Here is an 18,132-nt window from a genome sequence, read left to right on the forward strand (position 1 = left end):
AAAGATGGAGATTTGTCATTATAATGAGACATTATGATGATTGTGACTTATTATTACACATTTATGACGTACTATCTAATTTTACTATCTCATATTTCTGATTTATCTCTGAATTATGACTTATTATCTCATTATCACAAGATAATATGTAATACATATGTTATATTTATTACTTTACACTTTATATTTGTTTACATTTACTTTTAAAGATGTTAATGAAAGTAAAAGTACTCACTATGGTGAGTACTTCAAACGTGTTATTGTGATATTATTACTAATACTAATAATACATGTAGAGCATTGTAAAGTTACAGGTACAGGGCTGTAGATTAGTAGTACTATATCATATCTTGTGTTGTTATATGTAAAATGTAACTTTAAGTGTCTAATACATTAAATTAAAAAGTACAATATTTGTTTGAAATTAAAAAAGCAGCTTTAAATATACATTTAAATATGCAAAGTATTTAAGATGTCAAATACACAGTGAAGCAAAAAGTACAATATGTCCTTTTGAAAAATGAAATAGAAGTACAAAGTAGAATAAATTGGAAATACTCAAGTACAAGTACTTTAAACTTGTAGAGTACTTGAGTAAATGTAATTTAATTAATATTCCACCTCCAAACAATAAATATTCTCGCGGTTATTTTCTCGGTTAGTCGATTAATATTTAATTTTGACGTTTAAAGTGAGTTATAATGTCGAAGTGCTTAGTGTCAGTATCTCCGACGGCCCATGAACGCGGCGTCAGTGAGTCCAGCTGAACGGGCGCAGGAAGTGAGAGCTGCTGCCTCCCGATTGGAACCGGAAGTCCCGACGCCGCGTCATCATTCAGCCGGAAACACGTCACTGCGCTCTGAAATAGTTTCAACAGTTAAAAAATAAAGAGGAAACGCTATGGAAGCCTATTCCCGCCACACACAAAAAATTAAGACCAAAAAAAAAAAAAAAAATTAGGACCAAAAAATAAATAAATTAAGACCAAAAAACAAAAAAATTAGGACTAAAAAAAAAAAATCGTCTTTTTTTTTTTGTTGACTTGAAAAAAGGCAACAAAAAAACAAAAAACGTTTCATTCCAGGAGAGAAATGAGAGACTACTGACTACAATTGTCAAAATTGCAGTTACAGTCTAAATATAATTGTCGCTAATATTTGTACACACAAAGTACATTGTTGTCCTTCCATTGACCATTTTTAAGAACTGAGTAAAATGCAAAGTCCACATATATATTAAATGAGTTATTTACTTTAAAGTAACCATCAACAGGCTTACAGGTGGTTGACATTGATAAAATATCTTTTGGTAAATAACAAGAGCACTTGAATATAAAACATTACTTGCAATGTTAAATTAAAAAAACTACGTGAATTGAACAAGATTGGACTATTTTTTGACTTGTACTTGTTTTGTTGTATGAACAATACATATTTACAGCCTAAATATAGTTGTATTTTAAATGAAGGTATTGTAAAACCAAAGTGATGAAATAACATATTGCTTAGATGTTTTTATTTTATTTTCATCAACGAAAAGATTTAAAAAATTTTAAAAAAAGGAAAAAAAAATTAAAATTAGGACCAAAAACAAAGCTCTCATTTCTCTCCTTAAATGAAACTGAAAACGTTTGTTTTTCGTTGCCTTTTTTTAAGTCAACGAAAGAAAAATAAAAAATGGAAAAAAAGTCCATTAATTTTTATTTTTTTTGTAGCAGAAATGGGCTTCCAAAGAAAAACCGAAGATAAAACATTTTTAAAACCTGACAGAATGAAGTTTTAAAGTGTGACATTTTGTCTTTTCTTCAATAAACATGTTAGTAAAAGTCCTGTGTGTAACTACTTTTCTCTGGTAAACATTTTTCTTTGATTCTTTGGCCAGTATGTCTTGTTATAAATGCTTGAAGTCTATATTTATACATAAATCCCTACTGTGTCAGCCTTTAAAATAGTTTGACTCCAGTCCCCCTGGATAATATTGTGCACACGTGTGGAGGTAGCTGGTGTATCTGGATGTGTTGTTGGTACTTAAAGGTTTGCACAGATAAACCATGTGGCAATATATTTTTTTACTTCTGTATTTTTGATATTTTTTCATTTGGAGTCATGTGTTGTGTTTTCAGAGGTCGACGTCTGTTCTGGTGAAAAAGAAACATTAATATTCAAAGATTTAATCTAGAATGTTCAACGCGTGTCGTGGGTTCTAATCCCGACCGCCAAACGTAATAATAATAAATAAAAAACACAAAAACAAAGTGCAGTGATAGCAAAACATTCATTCTTTATTGATGGACTGGAAAAATACAGGGACCGAAAGAAGAAACCAACCAAAGAGAAGCATGTGCAGTAAAGTGATCCCGACACCTCGTATGATTAAAAGCCCCACAGACACTTCATTCCATCAGGATACATCTCAAGAACAGATTAATGTGCAGCAAGTAAAGCGCTATGTTAAGTCATGCCACGAAGCGGGGGCGGGGCAGAGGGGGAGGGGCCAGCCGGCAGCGTCACAACAAGAGGAGCCAATCAGATCGCATCGATGTCGATGTCGTCTTCCTCCTTTTCAGGTGCGTCGGGTTTCACCGTCTCAACTCTGAGCTCACGGGCGGAGGGCGAGTACACCACCTGAGGGAGGGAGAGAGAGAGAAGGGGGGGGGGGGGAGAGACATGGAGAGAAAGAAAGAAAAAACATTTAAATCCAGAATGTTGAACAAGAAGATTTATGCTTCTGGATCACAACTTTTAAACCAAATTGTGATCAAATTAAAACGCAGCTTGTATTTCAATCCGTTACCTCCACGTTCTCGTCGTCTTCCTCGCCCTCCTCTTCCTCGCTGGCCCCGCTCTCCTCCTCCGCCTCCTTCAGCCACTTCACAAAGGGAGCCGCCTTGGCGTGGATCTCTTTGGCCAGCTCCTTCGAGACGTACTTCTTAGAAACCTGGAGGGAGAGAGAAGAGACGCAAAGAAACACAATATTACTACTGACCTATAGTAACACAAACTAGCTCGCTGTTAGCTCACAAGCTAACTAGCGAAATGATCTCCACGTTCAGCACGTAACCCTCTGACTAGCGTGCACATTAAATATGTAACAGGTCCATCTTTACTCTGTTCCTTTGACTACTGTGTCGTCATTACCATGTCATATGTAGCGTGTCATACATCTAGCGTGTCATATCTCTAAACGTGTCATATCTAAATCAGCACCTTCTCGGCCCAGGCGAAGATGACGTCCTCCTCCAGCAGGTCCGAGTCGTACAGGTCCTTGAGGATGATGGGGACTCGGGCCAGCAGCTGGACCTGGTGCAGCTTCACCACGCACTCAAAGCCGCCCAGCAGGTACTTCTGGGCCTTCTTGTTGTTGTGGCAGAACTGGAGGAACATTCAAAGGTTTAACACGTGGTCGTCAGCTCGACCCTCGAGCCGCCGCCCCTCCCTCCTCTCCCCCTCTCTCACCCGCAGGAAGTGGCGCTTGTACTTCTTGACCTGGTCGCGGATGTTCTCGTTGAAGAGCAGCTCGCTGAGGATCAGAGGGCCCATGGCCGTCACGTCCAGACGCTCCGCCTCCGCCAGGATCTCCTTGTCCGCCGCGTCGATGGTCATGCTCTCCTTCTTATGCTGAGGAGGAGGAAGAGGAGCACATGAGGGGAAGAGGAAGAGCGTTAGAGAGGAAGAGGAGATATGAATACAACACATTTACAAACTTAGGGATTTTATTTTTTTCAAGAAGTTTCCAGGCCTGGAAATAACCATTTTATAATTCCATGACTGTTCCAGGTTTTCCATGACATGAGAACCTGATAGAAGCTATGAGCTAGAAGCTAGAAGCCATGAGCTGCGTCTCACCTTCACGAAGTTGTAGAACAGGTTGACGCGCTCCTCCAGCGGCTTCTCCAGGTCCTCGCTCAGCGTGAGGTTCTTGGCGTGAGCGCTGATCTCCTCCATCCTCCTGCGCTGAGCCTCCTCCGTCGTCTCCTCCGCCCAGTCCTCGTCGTCATCGTCCCCGTCCTGCGACGAGAAGACAGAACCACCAAGAGGGTCAGACCCCTCCTGTCCCCCTGGTCACATGACCCCTCCTGTCCCCCTGGTCACATGACCCCTCCTGTCCCCCTGGTCACATGACCCCTCCTGTCCCCCTGGTCACATGACCCCTCCTGTCCCCCTGGTCACATGACCCCTCCTGTCCCCCTGGTCACATGACCCCTCCTGTCCCCCTGGTCACATGGCCCCTCCTGTCCCCCTGGTCACATGGCCCCTCCTGTCCCCCTGGTCACATGGCCCCTCCTGTCCCCCTGGTCACATGGCCCCTCCTGTCCCCCTGGTCACATGGCCCCTCCTGTCCCCCTGGTCACATGGCCCCTCCTGTCCCCCTGGTCACATGGCCCCTCCTGTCCCCCTGGTCACATGGCCCCTCCTGTCCCCCTGGTCACATGGCCCCTCCTGTCCCCCTGGTCACATGGCCCCTCCTGTCCCCCTGGTCACATGGCCCCTCCTGTCCCCCTGGTCACATGGCCCCTCCTGTCCCCCTGGTCACATGGCCCCTCCTGTCCCCCTGGTCACATGGCCCCTCCTGTCCCCCTGGTCACATGGCCCCTCCTGTCCCCCTGGTCACATGGCCCCTCCTGTCCCCCTGGTCACATGGCCCCTCCTGTCCCCCTGGTCACATGGCCCCTCCTGTCCCCCTGGTCACATGGCCCCTCCTGTCCCCCTGGTCACATGGCCCCTCCTGTCCCCCTGGTCACATGGCCCCTCCTGTCCCCCTGGTCACATGGCCCCTCCTGTCCCCCTGGTCACATGGCCCCTCCTGTCCCCCTGGTCACATGGCCCCTCCTGTATACTGTTGCTCTCATGAGTTTTCTGCCCTTTTTCTCGCCTTAAGGAGTTGATGGACAGTTGTTTGTGTTCTGATGTGAGGGTCAGAGGTCAGAGGGGGTCATGTGTGTACAGATTGTAAAAACCTCTGAGGAGAGTCATAAAAACAAACACACACACACTCCAGAAACCCACCACAGCTTTGGGAGCATCAAAGTTCTCCTGGCTTCCGGCCTCGCCGCTGCCGGAGCCGTTCTCTTTGTCCTTCTTGCGGTTCTTCTTCTCCTTCTCCTTCTTTACCGAAGCGCCACCTTCAGTGATGTCTGATAGCGAGAAGACGAGAGTTAACGTCCACGTCACAGAGCACACACACACACACACACACGCCAGATTTACATGACTTTTAACTATATTTCCATGAGCAAACATTGTGTGAAATGTGTGTGAACAGTAAAAAGTGATAAAATGTAGTATTTAAACTAACAATGAGGATTCAAAGCATACAGTAAACCTTAAATGACTCAAATGAATGAGAGACAATAGTTTGATTAAAAGAATAAACATTTATATAGATGCCTGTATGAATGCTGCTGATAAGTTGAAACTCTTTCTTTTAAAAGCAGATTCATTATTTATAACTGAATGAACACATGAATATAACACATTTACACAACTTTACTACACTTTTGGGGGTTTATTTTTTTTCAAGGATTTTTCCAGGCCTGGAAATGACCATTTTAAATCTCCAGGGCTTTTCCATGACTGTATGAACTCTGCTGTCCACCTCTCGCTGGTTAGACGGCCGGAGGAGGAAGAGGATGAGGAAGAGGAGTCTCACCTGGTGGGTTTTTGAGGATGAAGGTGCAGAGCTTGTGTCTGGTGTCGAGCATGCCGCGGTATCCACAGGCCTTACAGGAATTACCGATGGTTTGTTTCTTGGGATTCACATGCTGGAGGAAAGACAGACCGATGGGATTAGAGCTTATATTAATAATAATATATATAATATAATGAATGAAGTGAAGTGTTTTTGAAGCGGGGGGGGGGGGGGGGGGGGGTCGCTCACCAGATCAGTTTCTGGGTTGTCGCACTCGGGACACAGCACAAATTTCCTGACGAACCCGTCAAGCATGTCCTGCAGCTTGTTCGCCTCGTGGGATCCGTTGACGATGTAACGGTCGTTTTTGCTATCAAACTGGGTCTGAGCGCCGAGTTCACAACCAAAAAACTTGGTTGGGTCTGCGGAGGAGATCAAACACACGAGGTCAGAGGTCACGACGCTTGTGAAACGACGGCAAACATTGATTTAACTTAAAGGTTGTCGGCTTCTTTCAAACTGGATGAGTCTGTATTAACTCTTCCTGAGCGAACACATGGTTCTAAGACGCGTTTATTCATTTTATTATTCTGACTTTGCACGTCGGCCTTCTGGTCCTCACGTCAGTGCGGACTCGAGTTACTCAGAGTCCATCTCAAGGTGAAACACATTTAGCACCAACAGACCTCCTTCTGGCCCAGAGGAACGTTTACTGTGAGACCAGAAGCAGAACTTTGTTCTTTCAACACGTTGTTTGGTTGAAAGGTTCGTTCAGAAGTGAGGACCAGAGGTCACGCTGAGGACACAGCTAAAGGTCCGTTTGGTTGATCTCTGGGTACGAATGAAGGAAGTGGGAGACGTACATGTTGGAGGCCGGTTCAGCGCCTTCGCAACATCAACCATGTTGACAATGACCGTCTTGATTCCATTCCCTTTGCCTTCGACCTGGAAGAGGACAACAACAACAACAACAACACGGAGACGGTTATTCTCTCTGCTTCTGTCACGAGTCTTCACATACGTTTGCAGCTTCACACACACACACACACACACACACACACACACACACACACACACACACACACACACACACCTTGGCAATCAGACGGGGCATCTTGTAGCGGTAGAACTGGTCTGACACGCTGCGGTTGACGTTGACAGACATTGTGGCTGGTTGTCAGCGCTATCAGTGAGATAAAAGGTTCTTGGTTGGGGATTTTTCGGGATCTTCTGTCTGGAAAAGAGGGGATGACATAAACGACTGCAAGCGCGCTCTGTCTCTGACATGAAAAACGCTGAGCCGCTGTGGCCGCAGGCTCCTTGCTTGAAGGCTAGATTTCCACCACACAGGTTCCAACGGCTGCGCAACAGCTCTGAAAGAGAGCGACAAAAGAAACAGCAATAAATATTTCATACAAAAACAAACAAACCTTCACATGTTTGTTCCAGACAACTGGACTGAACAGAGACGATTAAGACGACTGTCTTTAATGTAAATGTCCAGTAAAGCCTGTTGTAAATAAATAAAGACAGATAATTACTTCATTGATCCCCGAAGGGAAATTCAGCCTCCATATAGCTCAAAACATCACACAACATAATATATACACACGCACACCATCACAAAGGATTGTCCAAAAAAATTAAAAACAAGTTAAAAAGTGCTGTTTAAAGCGCCAACAGCTTTAGGAAGTTATTTTTTAAATCGTATAACTTTAACTGACTTTTAAGTGTTTTCCATAACTATGTTACCACAAATCTATCCGTCATAGATATTTGTATTGATCCATCTGTCGGTTCATAAGTCTATGCCAGCTTTCATGGGGGAAACTCCGAAACATCGGTTAAATTATGACACTTTAAAAAAGGTTTTTTTCATTATCAAAATTCAAATAAAAACACATTTCTAAGCTTGTGTTCTGGTTCAATGTAAATATTTAATAGCGGATTAAATTTGCAAGACAGCAAACTAAATATTTTGGATCATTGGTTATATTTAAAATAAAAGATCTTTTTTTTTGTTTAGAGCCAGATCGTACTTTGTGATCTACAGGAAGCTGCTGACAACACGCTGACAGACTGTTCCTGACTGGTAATCCAGAACCAGCTCTGACTCAGAGGTAGGTGTGTGTGTGTGTGTGTGTGTGTGTGTGTGTGTGTGTGTGTGTGTGTGTGTGTGTGTGTGTGTGTGTGTGTGTAAAAGAGTCCCCTATATATGTATAACAACCTCACACATTTAAACCTGCATTGCCAGATCGATTACAAAATATGAAAAAAGCCTCTGCAATCAGAAAAATACTGCTGACAAAATACATTGCAGGAAAATGTGAAGCAGCAGCAGACACACACAGACAGACACACACACACACACACACACACACACACACACAAAAGTAGTGCGTTGTGGCCGTGCAGGTACACAGGTTGTGTGCTTAAAGCCTTTTGTGCGGCAGGAGGCCTCTGGCCCGGAGTCACATGAGGCCTCCTCTTGTTATTGGAAAACACAGGCGGCCTCGCAGCTGCCCCGCAACTTAAAAACAGCTGCTGTTAGTCCGGGCCGGGTCCATGGGGGACACCGGTCTACAGGGGGGAGGTCGGGGGGGGGACGCACACCGGGTCGACGGTGTCAGGAGCGCGTGCGGCTCTGAGTCGGGAGGGAGGGGCGCTAGCTAGCTAGCTAGCTAGCTTAGCCGGCTGCTTGGTGCAGAGTGCGTCATACAGCCACTGCACACGAGTGAGGGGGACTGGGAGACGCCATTTTGACACAGGGAGAAAAAAAAGAGAAAAAGAAACTTGCCATATTGCGCAATGATAACGCAGAGGATATAAAACACACACACGCACGTTAAACAAAACACAACTAGTAAATTTACACAGTATAACTGATTATAAAAACTCACCGTTTTCGCAAAACAAAGACATAAACACAACGCTGATCGTCCAAGAGCCGCAGTGAACGGAGGTCGGTGCTGGTTCTGGTGTAGAGTCGACTGCAGCAGACGGGTTCCTGGCGGGGTCTCGGCAGCTACACACCCGAACGCGTCCAAAAGGTGCAGGCGCCAGGCTCGGAGGGGAGGGGGAAGGCTGATCTGGAACGTCCTCGCGGGGTTTTGGGGGACCTTTTTTTGGGAGGGGGGGGAGAAGAGGCGTATTGTTAGAACCACGCAGGCGCATGCGCACGCTGCGGAATAGAAAACGCTAACACATCGTCGTCAGGTGTAGTCGACAGTCACGTGGTCCCCGCCGCGAAACTACTGTCAGACGACGATTCTCGGATTTTCCGTTATGTCACGTGGGCATAACAACACACACGCACACAGACAGATACACATAAACAAACATACATATACACACACTTTATACAAATATATCCATCCCCAAGGTGACAGCGGCCGTTTGGTCGTCCGTTACATAGACGGGGGCGCGCGCTCGCTCTCAGTGCTGGAGCTCCAGGAAATAGCCGAAGCCGACATGACGTCACATCTGATTGCCCAGCGCTGACGACGCGATTCGGCGTGAAGATAAATACGTCACCGTATATATATTTATTAATATATATGTATATCTTAAGCAATGGTTACGGTCGTCGACGTTAAAGCCGACAGAGAGCGGGGGAAATTAGTAAAAAAATGCGGCGAAATTTGTTCACGTCTTACCTCTCGAATGTTCTCCGGAACACTGCTGTTCGCGTCGCTTTGACCGACGGACGTCAAAGGCAACGGACGCTACCCCGCTTCCGGTTGCATTATTTGATTTCATTTTAAAAGTCCACGTTCGTCGCACCCATTTTTTTGTGGCGGCAATGTAAACTAAGTGCATTTAACTCAAGTACTGTAGAAGAGCTACTTGTACTTTATTTAAGTATTTTAAACTTTTATATAATCCTACTTCAATGCATTTATAATAGTTATTTAATCTATATGTATAATCTTTAAGTTATTGTAGATGCTGTAGTTTTTGTATCACTGTTTTTTATTGCTTATTTATAAAACGTATTTATAAAAAATGTATAAATACGTATAAAATAATAAATACATGTTGTAAACAACTAACAGATAACAGTACTTATATCAGTAACTTTATCAAATCTCTAAATACCTTTTTCCACCTCTTTTAAGATGTAAAATTAAATTTTTTTAAGACTAATAAAAGAAATTTTAAAAAAAATGTTAGACTCACTAAATCTTTCTTTCATATCTAGACAAATTCATGTATTTTATTTTGAAAGGCCAAGGGGAAGTATTACATTACGCTTAACGCATGCGCTGTCGTTCTCGTCTCTCATTGGCTGACGGCTCGACGCTGTACGTGCGTCGGCGCTTCCTCAACGTGACTCGCAGAAACAGCAAAATAGAAGATGGTGAGTATGAAAAATGGCGAAAAGGCCCACATTTCCCGCGCGTTTGCAGCTCGGGTTTCTCGCTCAGTGTTTTCAGAGACTCGTTGTCGACGTGAGGAGGGCGACATGGCGGGTTCAAGCGCGTTCACACAATCGGAAATGTCATTTAGGTTTGGGGTGTGTGAGGGTGGGGGGGAGGCTTCATGTTGGAATGGATCAACGGTCACATGACAGCTGAGCAGTTTTACGACACTTTTCACCCCTTTTCCTCCACGTCAGCTAAGCTAACAGCTAAGTAAAAGTATCACAGTGTGGAAGTACAAGTACACCACTACAAGTACACGTCCTGCGTGTACTTGTAGTGGTGTACTGAAAGTATTGATAGTAAAAGTATTGGTAGTGCAGTACAATGTTGTACATTATGTTTCTGAATTATTATCATTTCTGCAAACGTGTGTGTTGCATTTTAACTCCTTTATATCCTGTTTAGGTATTATTATTATTAAATATTATTATTTATTGCTGAGGTGTAGTAAAAAGTACAATAGCTATCTGTGAGAAAACTATGTATATCTTTTTTAAAATATATCTATATATTTTTTAGATATAAAAAACATATATATATACATTAGAATCATATTTATATATGTATAAAAATAATATATTTATATTATCTTTATATATATATATATATATATATATATATATATATATATATATATATATATATATATATGCCATGAATATAATGTATTATTATTTATCTCTGAGATGTAGTAGAATAATTAGTACCATATTTACCTCAGAGACAAAAAGCAGTTAAAAGTGTAATATATATGTATAAAGTAGGTCAACTATGAATGCAAAAAAGTACCTTGAATGTGTACTTTAGTCCTGTACTTGTGTATATGTACTTTGTTTCATTCCATCAGTGAGTTTAACTACATTTAAGTCAGCACTTTGATTTTCTTCCTCATCATCATCATCCTCACTAACCATCAACCTTTTAAAACAATGGAATCAACCTCATTGTTGTTTTTAACTTCTTTTGTTGAAATGATTAATTTTCTCTCTCCTGAAATCCATTTTCACTTTTTAATTTCTAATTTAAGTTTTTCCCTCTTTTGTCTTTGTTTTCTTTTTGATGCTCTTTGTGTCCTTGATCACGTCCTCACGTCCTCGTTCCCTTTCTCTTCCTCACTTCTTCTATATCTACCTTCCTCTTCCTCCCTATCCACTCTCCTCTTCCTCACTTCCTCCCTATCTACCCTCTCACTTCCTTCTTCTCCATACCCCTCCCCCCTCCTCTTCCTCACCTCCACCCCCTCCATTGCCCCCGCCTCCATCACCAGGCCGGTCACCGGGTAAGTCCCGCCCCCTTGTGTTCTGCTCGCCACACTAACAGACGCTTTAATTACACCTGCTGCTCTCGGCTTCATCATCATTATTGTTATTGTTATTGTTATTATTATTTATTCATAAGCATTAGCGTCGTGACCCTAAAGCTCTCGTATTAGATTCAAACCCCCGGCTTTGCGGTCGTGTTGCTGGTGTTTCACGACTTGAACTGGTCCTTCACAAGTGAAGCAACGAGCCGCTGGAGTTGTTTTGTTACGTTGTTGTTGTTGTTGTTGTTATAAAGAAGCTTCGATGCAGAATCTGCACGTCGGCCGAATCGTCTAAACGTCGGTTTGTTTCCCGTGGAAGTCGGCGCGTGCAGCCGGATCGCGTCCTCGGCCTCTGAGGTCACATGGTCCGCGTGCAGCCGGGGGTTTGACCCCATCGACTCGGTGTGAGCGCGTCATTAGCTCGCTCTCGCGGCCTGCATCTGTTATTGAGTGTCTGGAGTCCTGCTGTCCGGTTCAATCCATAGTGTTCCACTGTGTCTGTTTTGTTATTGTTCACATTACGTAAGAAGTGACTTCTCCAGCTGGACTTCAGGCGCTCAACGAACTCGGCTTGTTACTCACAAACTGCTTATTGACGAGCTGAGCTCACCTGGACAGGGCGATGTTCAGGTGCAGGACAAACCCAGCAGCGTTTCTGCTGGTTTCAAACGAGACGCCTTGATAACGAGTCTCGAGGATCTCGAGGCGTCCCGCAGGGCGGCGTCCTGGGGCCGCTTTCTTTTCTCAAAGTTCAGATGCTGCAACTCACAGCCTGAGCTCCCCCTTGTCTGTGGGTGTCTTAACCTCTGTGTTCGTGTGTGTGTGTGTCTGTCTATGTGTGTGTGTGTGTGTGTGTGTCTGTTTGTGTGTGTGTGTGTGTGTGTGTGTGTGTGTCTGTTTGTGTGTGTGTGTGCGCGCGCGGTGCCTCCAGTTGGTCCTGGTGCTAGGTGACCTGCACATCCCTCACCGGTGCAACACTCTGCCAGCCAAGTTCAAGAAGCTGCTGGTCCCGGGGAAGATCCAGCACATCCTGTGCACGGGGAACCTCTGCACCAAGGAGAGCTACGACTACCTGAAGACGCTCGCCGGCGACGTGCACATCGTGCGAGGAGACTTCGACGAGGTCGGTGTGAACGCAGAGCGACGCCGGCTTCCTCATCGCTGTCAGGAAACGCTGTGTTCAGCCTCTCAGAGCGCGTCAACCCTCTGGCATTAGACATTTATTTACATTTATCGACCATTTTATTCATGTATTCCACTACTTTTGTGAACCTAGGACCTTTGGTAAAACAATTCCCCTCACCAGAACAGTTTGTCCACATGAGTAAAGTTATGTTTTCACAAGAGATATGAGATTACATTTTTCAGCTTTAGGGCCATACCATGACTTTACACTTGTACCTGAGGACAATGTTGCCTCATCACACAGAGAGCTGAGACTGTTCTGCATGTGTGATGTAACACATGAGCATGTATCTCATATGTAAAGGCCTTTTAAAGGGTGAATTTAAGAAATTATATAAAATTGAGAAAAAGAGCTCGGACCCCGAGGCGTTAAAGCCGTCGCTCCGTTTAATAAACCCAACGATTCATCGAGAGAACACCCGTCACATGAATTGATAATAAAAGTAATTATCAGCTGCAGAAATAGATTTTCTCAGACGGTAAATAAGGACATCATTTATGTGGCGCGATGATTAATTTGCGAAGCATCTCCTCCGGTAACGAAGACGAACCGCCGTGTAATGAAGTCTTTAACGTCTTCAACGTCTTCATCGCAGCGGTTTGACCCGTGAAGCTGTTCCTGAGGTGCTGCACTGCAGCGTTTATACGGTCATGGAGAACATGGAACAGTCATGGAAGTTTAAAACGGTTATTTTCTGGCCTGGAAAAGTCCTTGAAGAAAATACAATTCCTAAAGTGTTGTAAAAGTCCTGTAAATGTGTTATATACATTATTTTTAATCACTTTTTCATGTTTACACCCAGATTTCACTACATTTGGTCATGGAAATTTGGTTTAAAGTCATGAAAATGTGTTATAAAGTCATGGAAAAGTGGTTTAAAGTGATGGAAATCCGTTGGTGAGGATGTGCTTGAACCCGGACACTCGTACCCGCTCTGCTTAACCAACCTCCCCCCTCAGAACCTGAACTACCCGGAGCAGAAGGTGGTGACGGTGGGCCAGTTCAAGATCGGGCTGATCCACGGCCACCAGGTGATCCCGTGGGGCGACATGGCCAGCCTGGCGCTGCTGCAGCGGCAGCTGGACGTGGACATCCTCATCTCGGGCCACACGCACAAGTTCGAGGCCTTCGAGAACGAAAACAAGTTCTACATCAACCCCGGCTCGGCCACGGGGGCCTACAGCGCCCTGGAGAGGTCAGAACCAGAACCACGGGAACGCCGCCGCCCTTACGATCCGTCTGCTGTCACAACGGTGCCGCGTGGTCCAGAGAGCTGAGACTGTTCTGACATTTCTGATGTAAAACTAAGAAACTAAACCGCGAGGCGTCCCACAGGGCTGCGTCCTCGGCCCGCTGGTTTTCTCAGAGGTCAGATACAAACCCATGTACACATGGAAGTGCCTTTAAAAGGTGAATTTAAGAAACGAGAAAAAGGCCTCAGACCCAGAAGGGTGAAGCTGCAGCTCCACGAGCACTTTAATGTAAAAACATCAGATTTCCTCTCGTGAGCAGCAGGAATTATATTTCATTGTTTGCTTTTTCGACGCAAACTGATGATTTTTAAAAATGGCTCCTATTTTTTACTGTAAATGTTTAATTTACTGGCATCATTACATCCCAGTCTCGGTGCATTTTATTTATTTTGCGACAGTATGATCATGTTTTAATTATCAATACATTAAATCCAGCTTCACAAGTGAAAGCTGCCCAGTGATTTACTCGAGTACTTAAGTACATGCTCGATGACATCACAGCTCTTCTCCTCTTCTCTCCTCACAGCAACATCATCCCCTCTTTTGTACTCATGGACATCCAGGCCTCCACGGTGGTGACGTACGTGTATCAGCTGATCGGCGACGACGTCAAGGTGGAGAGGATCGAGTACAAGAAGTCTTAAGAAGGGCGGAGGAGGAAGAGGAGGAAGAGGAGGAAGAGGAGTTGGGTTAGCGTGGCTCGCCGTATCGTTTCATTCCTTCCCCAGCAGGGGGCAGCAGATCCCCTGCTGTCACCACAACGCTCATGTCACTCAACTCAAAGAAATGTGTATTATATTGTTCATAAGTCATCGGCTTCTTTGGCAGAATGACGTCACGTGGGTTTTTATCCAGAGAAATATTTGGTGCCATTTTTCTTTCTTTCCTTTTTTCTCTTTTTTCTCGTCATTTTCTTTTTTCGTGTCCGTGAACCTTCAGCTTCATGTCGTCGATTCCACTTTGATTTATTTCCCACAATAAAGATCTTATTTCACTGGAATATGGATCTGGAACTTTATTGTCTCAAATACATTTGATGCAACTTTAACATCATAAAACACCTTTAAACTCCAACATTATGGATTAAAGATGGAACCTAAAATACATGAAGTCAGAGGAATGCAGCTGAATTTATATATATATATATATATATATATATATATATATATATATATATTATATTTTATATATATTTATTATATATTATATTTTATATATATATATTTATATACACTTATATTATATCAATATATTTATATATATAATTATATATAGAGATTTCTTTGTAAAGTATAAAATAAATACATAATATTGTTGTATGTAGTCACGTGATGTTTGATGTTGCAGTAACGTGTTCATGTTCACGCCATGAAGACTTCACACCTAGACGTGACGTCAGCGAGTTCCTGAGGGTTCTGGGTCACGTGAGCGCTCAGACGCGCTCCCTTTCGTCCGGGAACTGAACACGTGATTTCCTGGAATCAAAGGAAGTCTTGGAGCTGTTTCCGGTCGCCGCCACCAGAGGGCGCCGCGGCGCAGCGCCACCTGGTGACGTCACGACGCTCCGCAGTGTGTTCCTGCTCCATCACAAGCAGAAAGACACGTTTTATTAAAGTAAGAGATAAACTAATACCACAGTGAAAACACAACACTACAGGTTCTGTTCCTTCAGGTCGATCTCACCACGCGGTTCAAGTGTTTGATTAGTTATTCAAGCTATTAACAGGTTTTAAAAGCTCTAGTCGAGGCCCAACAGCAGCAAGCCAGGTACCACCAGGTGAGGCACAGCATAGCCTGATGGTACCTCTACATAAATATATATATATATATATATATATATATATATATATATATATATATATATATATATATATATATATATGTATATATATATATATATATATATATATATATATATATATATATATATATATATATATATATATATAGAAACCCCCAGCTCCAGCAGTTCCCCGTGCTCTCTGCATGTGCAGGCAGGAGCAGGAAAGTCCCTCAGCTCTTTGTCTCCACAAGACACGCCCACCGGACACGCCCATAAACGATTGTAACTGTGCACTGATTAGTTTAGAAACAATGTTTGTAATATTTACTGCAAACAGTTTGACAAAGAGACAAAGAGATCTCCTCGTGGACGATGCTGAATGAAATGAAACCGTGAACACAACAGTTCATGATTAAATTCCCTCGCTGTCGTTGCTGCCAGGAGAAACAGCTGAAGGTTTTCCCCGTTTGAAAACCACTTTCCATTAATGACTCATCGCTGGAATGCTGCTAGATATGTAAACCTGCAGTCACCAACAAAGAGCTGTGTGTGTGTGTGTGTGTGTGTGTGTGTGTGTGTGTAAGAGACTGCTGATGTTCTGGTGAGGACAAGATAACACTAAACCTCTAACCAGGTGTACTAACCCTTTAACCAGGTGTACTAAACCTCTAACCAAGTGTACTAACCCTTTAACCAGGTGTACTAAACCTCTAACCAGGTGTACTAACCCTTTAACCAGGTGTACTAAACCTCTAACCAGGTGTACTAAACCTCTAACCAGGTGTACTAAACCTCTAACCAGGTGTACTAATCCTCTAACCAGGTGTACTAGACCTCTAGCCAGGTGTACTAGACCTCTAACCAGGTGTACTAGACCTCTAACCAGGTGTACTTAACCTCTAACCAGGTGTACTAGACCTCTAACCAGGTGTACTAGACCTCTAACCAGGTGTACTAATCCTTTAACCAGGTGTACTAAACCTCTAACCAGGTGTACTAACCCTTTAACCAGGTGTACTAGACCTCTAACCAGGTGTACTAAACCTATAACCAGGTGTACTAGACCTCTAACCAGGTGTACTAGACCTATAACCAGGTGTACTAAACCTATAACCAGGTGTACTAAACCTCTAACCAGGTGTACTAGACCTATAACCAGGTGTACTAAACCTATAACCAGGTGTACTAAACCTCTAACCAGGTGTACTAAACCTCTAACCAGGTGTACTAAACCTCTAACCAGGTGTACTAGACCTATAACCAGGTGTACTAGACCTATAACCAGGTGTACTAGACCTATAACCAGGTGTACTAGACCTATAACCAGGTGTACTAAACCTCTAACCAGGTGTACTAGACCTCTAACCAGGTGTACTAAACCTCTAACCAGGTGTACTAGACCTCTAACCAGGTGTACTAAACCTCTAACCAGGTGTACTAAACCTATAACCAGGTGTGGTTAAGTTAAGTCTTCTCTGTGATTCATCACAGCAGGAAAAGTTTGTTTTGAATCAGAACCTGAAACTGAAACAGCTCAACGTTCATTTTCATTATTTATTCTCATAATATTGACTGATGAAATATTTAGTCATTATCTAGAGATATTTCATCATTATTTAGAGATATTTCGTCATTATTTAGAGATATTTCGTCATTATTTAGAGATATTTCGTCATTATTTAGAGATATTTCGTCATTATTTAGAGATATTTCGTCATTAATAATAATAATAATAATATAATATAAGCTGTCTTTATGAGCAGCTGCAGTAGAGTTGTAGTAGTTCCACCTCTGTGTCTCTCGTCATCTTGGTGCAAGGAGCTCGTGGTCCTGCCTGCAGGGAAAGTGAAAGCAGATCAGGTGATGTGAGGGAAAGCCCCTGTGCCCTGTGAAGGAGGCAGAGCTGCTCTGCTGCTCCATAAAGGAAGCTGCTCTCTCTCAGGAAGCATCTGGTGTCACAGAGAGGAAGAAGAGCCCTGAGACCCTCAGGATGAAGAGCATCAGAGGAATGTCAGCATGGAGAGGACGCGGGAGGAAGGACAGCAGGAAGCAACTCATAGAGAACAACAACGAGGAGGGAGGAGACGGTGAGGCTTTGTTTAATCTATTGTTCTCCTGTTGCCAGCCTGGGTTCATATCCAATGAATATAAATATAGAAACGTAGTGTTATTAATGTGCAGAAGTGCTGAGGTCATGTAGCAGTAGAGTCATGTGTTGGAACAGCAACTCTCTGCCTTGTGTTGTTGTTGTTGTTTCAGTCAACATGGAACAGACTGAAACAACATAAACAAGACAGAGAGATGTTGACGCTACATGACTGAAACAGACCCAGCAGGTGAAGTGTTCAAAGTGTCGTCAGAGTCTCTCCAAGCTGCTGCAGCTCGTTACAGGATGATCAGGTTCACATGAATGAAGCTGTGAGGAGTCCTGATGTATGCTGAGTGAAAACAAGCTGCAGGTTGATGTGTCACCTGTGAACGAGTCACTGGGGCTGTTTGATCTTCTCCCATGATCCTCTGCTTTCACTTGAGGAAACTAGAGCTAGAGAAACTAG

The 18,132-nt window shown here is 43.5% G+C and overlaps 2 protein-coding genes across 3 annotated transcripts; one reads left to right on the top strand and one right to left on the bottom strand.

Annotated features, from left to right (window-relative positions):
• Window positions 1-2,255: 2,255 nt before the first annotated feature.
• On the bottom strand, window positions 2,256-9,360 carry eif5 (eukaryotic translation initiation factor 5). Its single transcript, XM_068599982.1, has 12 exons — window positions 9,285-9,360; window positions 8,529-8,747; window positions 6,722-7,001; window positions 6,492-6,573; window positions 5,878-6,050; window positions 5,650-5,761; window positions 5,007-5,134; window positions 3,846-4,007; window positions 3,456-3,617; window positions 3,207-3,371; window positions 2,794-2,937; window positions 2,256-2,624 (listed from the first exon to the last, which is right to left on the bottom strand). Exons 3-12 carry the CDS (start codon window positions 6,791-6,793, stop codon window positions 2,526-2,528), a joined length of 1,299 nt encoding a protein of 432 aa, XP_068456083.1. The 5' UTR covers window positions 6,794-7,001; window positions 8,529-8,747; window positions 9,285-9,360; the 3' UTR covers window positions 2,256-2,525.
• A 558-nt stretch (window positions 9,361-9,918) lies between these two features.
• vps29 (VPS29 retromer complex component) lies at window positions 9,919-14,794 on the top strand. Of its 2 annotated transcripts, XM_068599983.1 has the most exons (5): window positions 9,971-9,988; window positions 11,320-11,331; window positions 12,287-12,478; window positions 13,501-13,736; window positions 14,321-14,794. In XM_068599983.1, the coding sequence occupies exons 1-5, from the start codon at window positions 9,986-9,988 to the stop codon at window positions 14,436-14,438; spliced, it is 561 nt and encodes a 186-aa protein (XP_068456084.1). In that variant the 5' UTR covers window positions 9,971-9,985; the 3' UTR covers window positions 14,439-14,794. The 2 variants fall into 2 exon arrangements, with proteins under 2 accessions (XP_068456085.1, XP_068456084.1); XM_068599984.1 differs by lacking the exon at window positions 11,320-11,331 and having other exon boundaries at window positions 9,919-9,988.
• The last annotated feature ends 3,338 nt before the right edge of the window (window positions 14,795-18,132 follow it).

This window comes from Clinocottus analis, unplaced genomic scaffold, assembly GCF_023055335.1.
Source record: "Clinocottus analis isolate CAN_PGR_092001 unplaced genomic scaffold, fCliAna1.0.p SCAF_5, whole genome shotgun sequence".
Lineage (NCBI taxonomy): Eukaryota > Metazoa > Chordata > Actinopteri > Perciformes > Cottidae > Clinocottus > Clinocottus analis.

Excerpts from the sequence above, each read along its gene's own strand:
- eif5 (XM_068599982.1), bottom strand. The coding sequence starts at position 6,793 with ATGTCTGTCAACGTCAACCGCAGCGTGTCAGACCAGTTCTACCGCTAC. Across the intron at positions 3,372-3,455 it reads ACAAGCGCCACTTCCTGCGG|TTCTGCCACAACAACAAGAA; the intron begins GTGAGAGAGGGG and ends ATGTTCCTCCAG. Across the intron at positions 2,938-3,206 it reads TCTTCGCCTGGGCCGAGAAG|GTTTCTAAGAAGTACGTCTC; the intron begins GTGCTGATTTAG and ends CTCTCCCTCCAG.
- vps29 (XM_068599983.1), top strand. Across the intron at positions 12,479-13,500 it reads TGCGAGGAGACTTCGACGAG|AACCTGAACTACCCGGAGCA; the intron begins GTCGGTGTGAAC and ends CTCCCCCCTCAG. Across the intron at positions 13,737-14,320 it reads GCCTACAGCGCCCTGGAGAG|CAACATCATCCCCTCTTTTG; the intron begins GTCAGAACCAGA and ends CTCTCCTCACAG.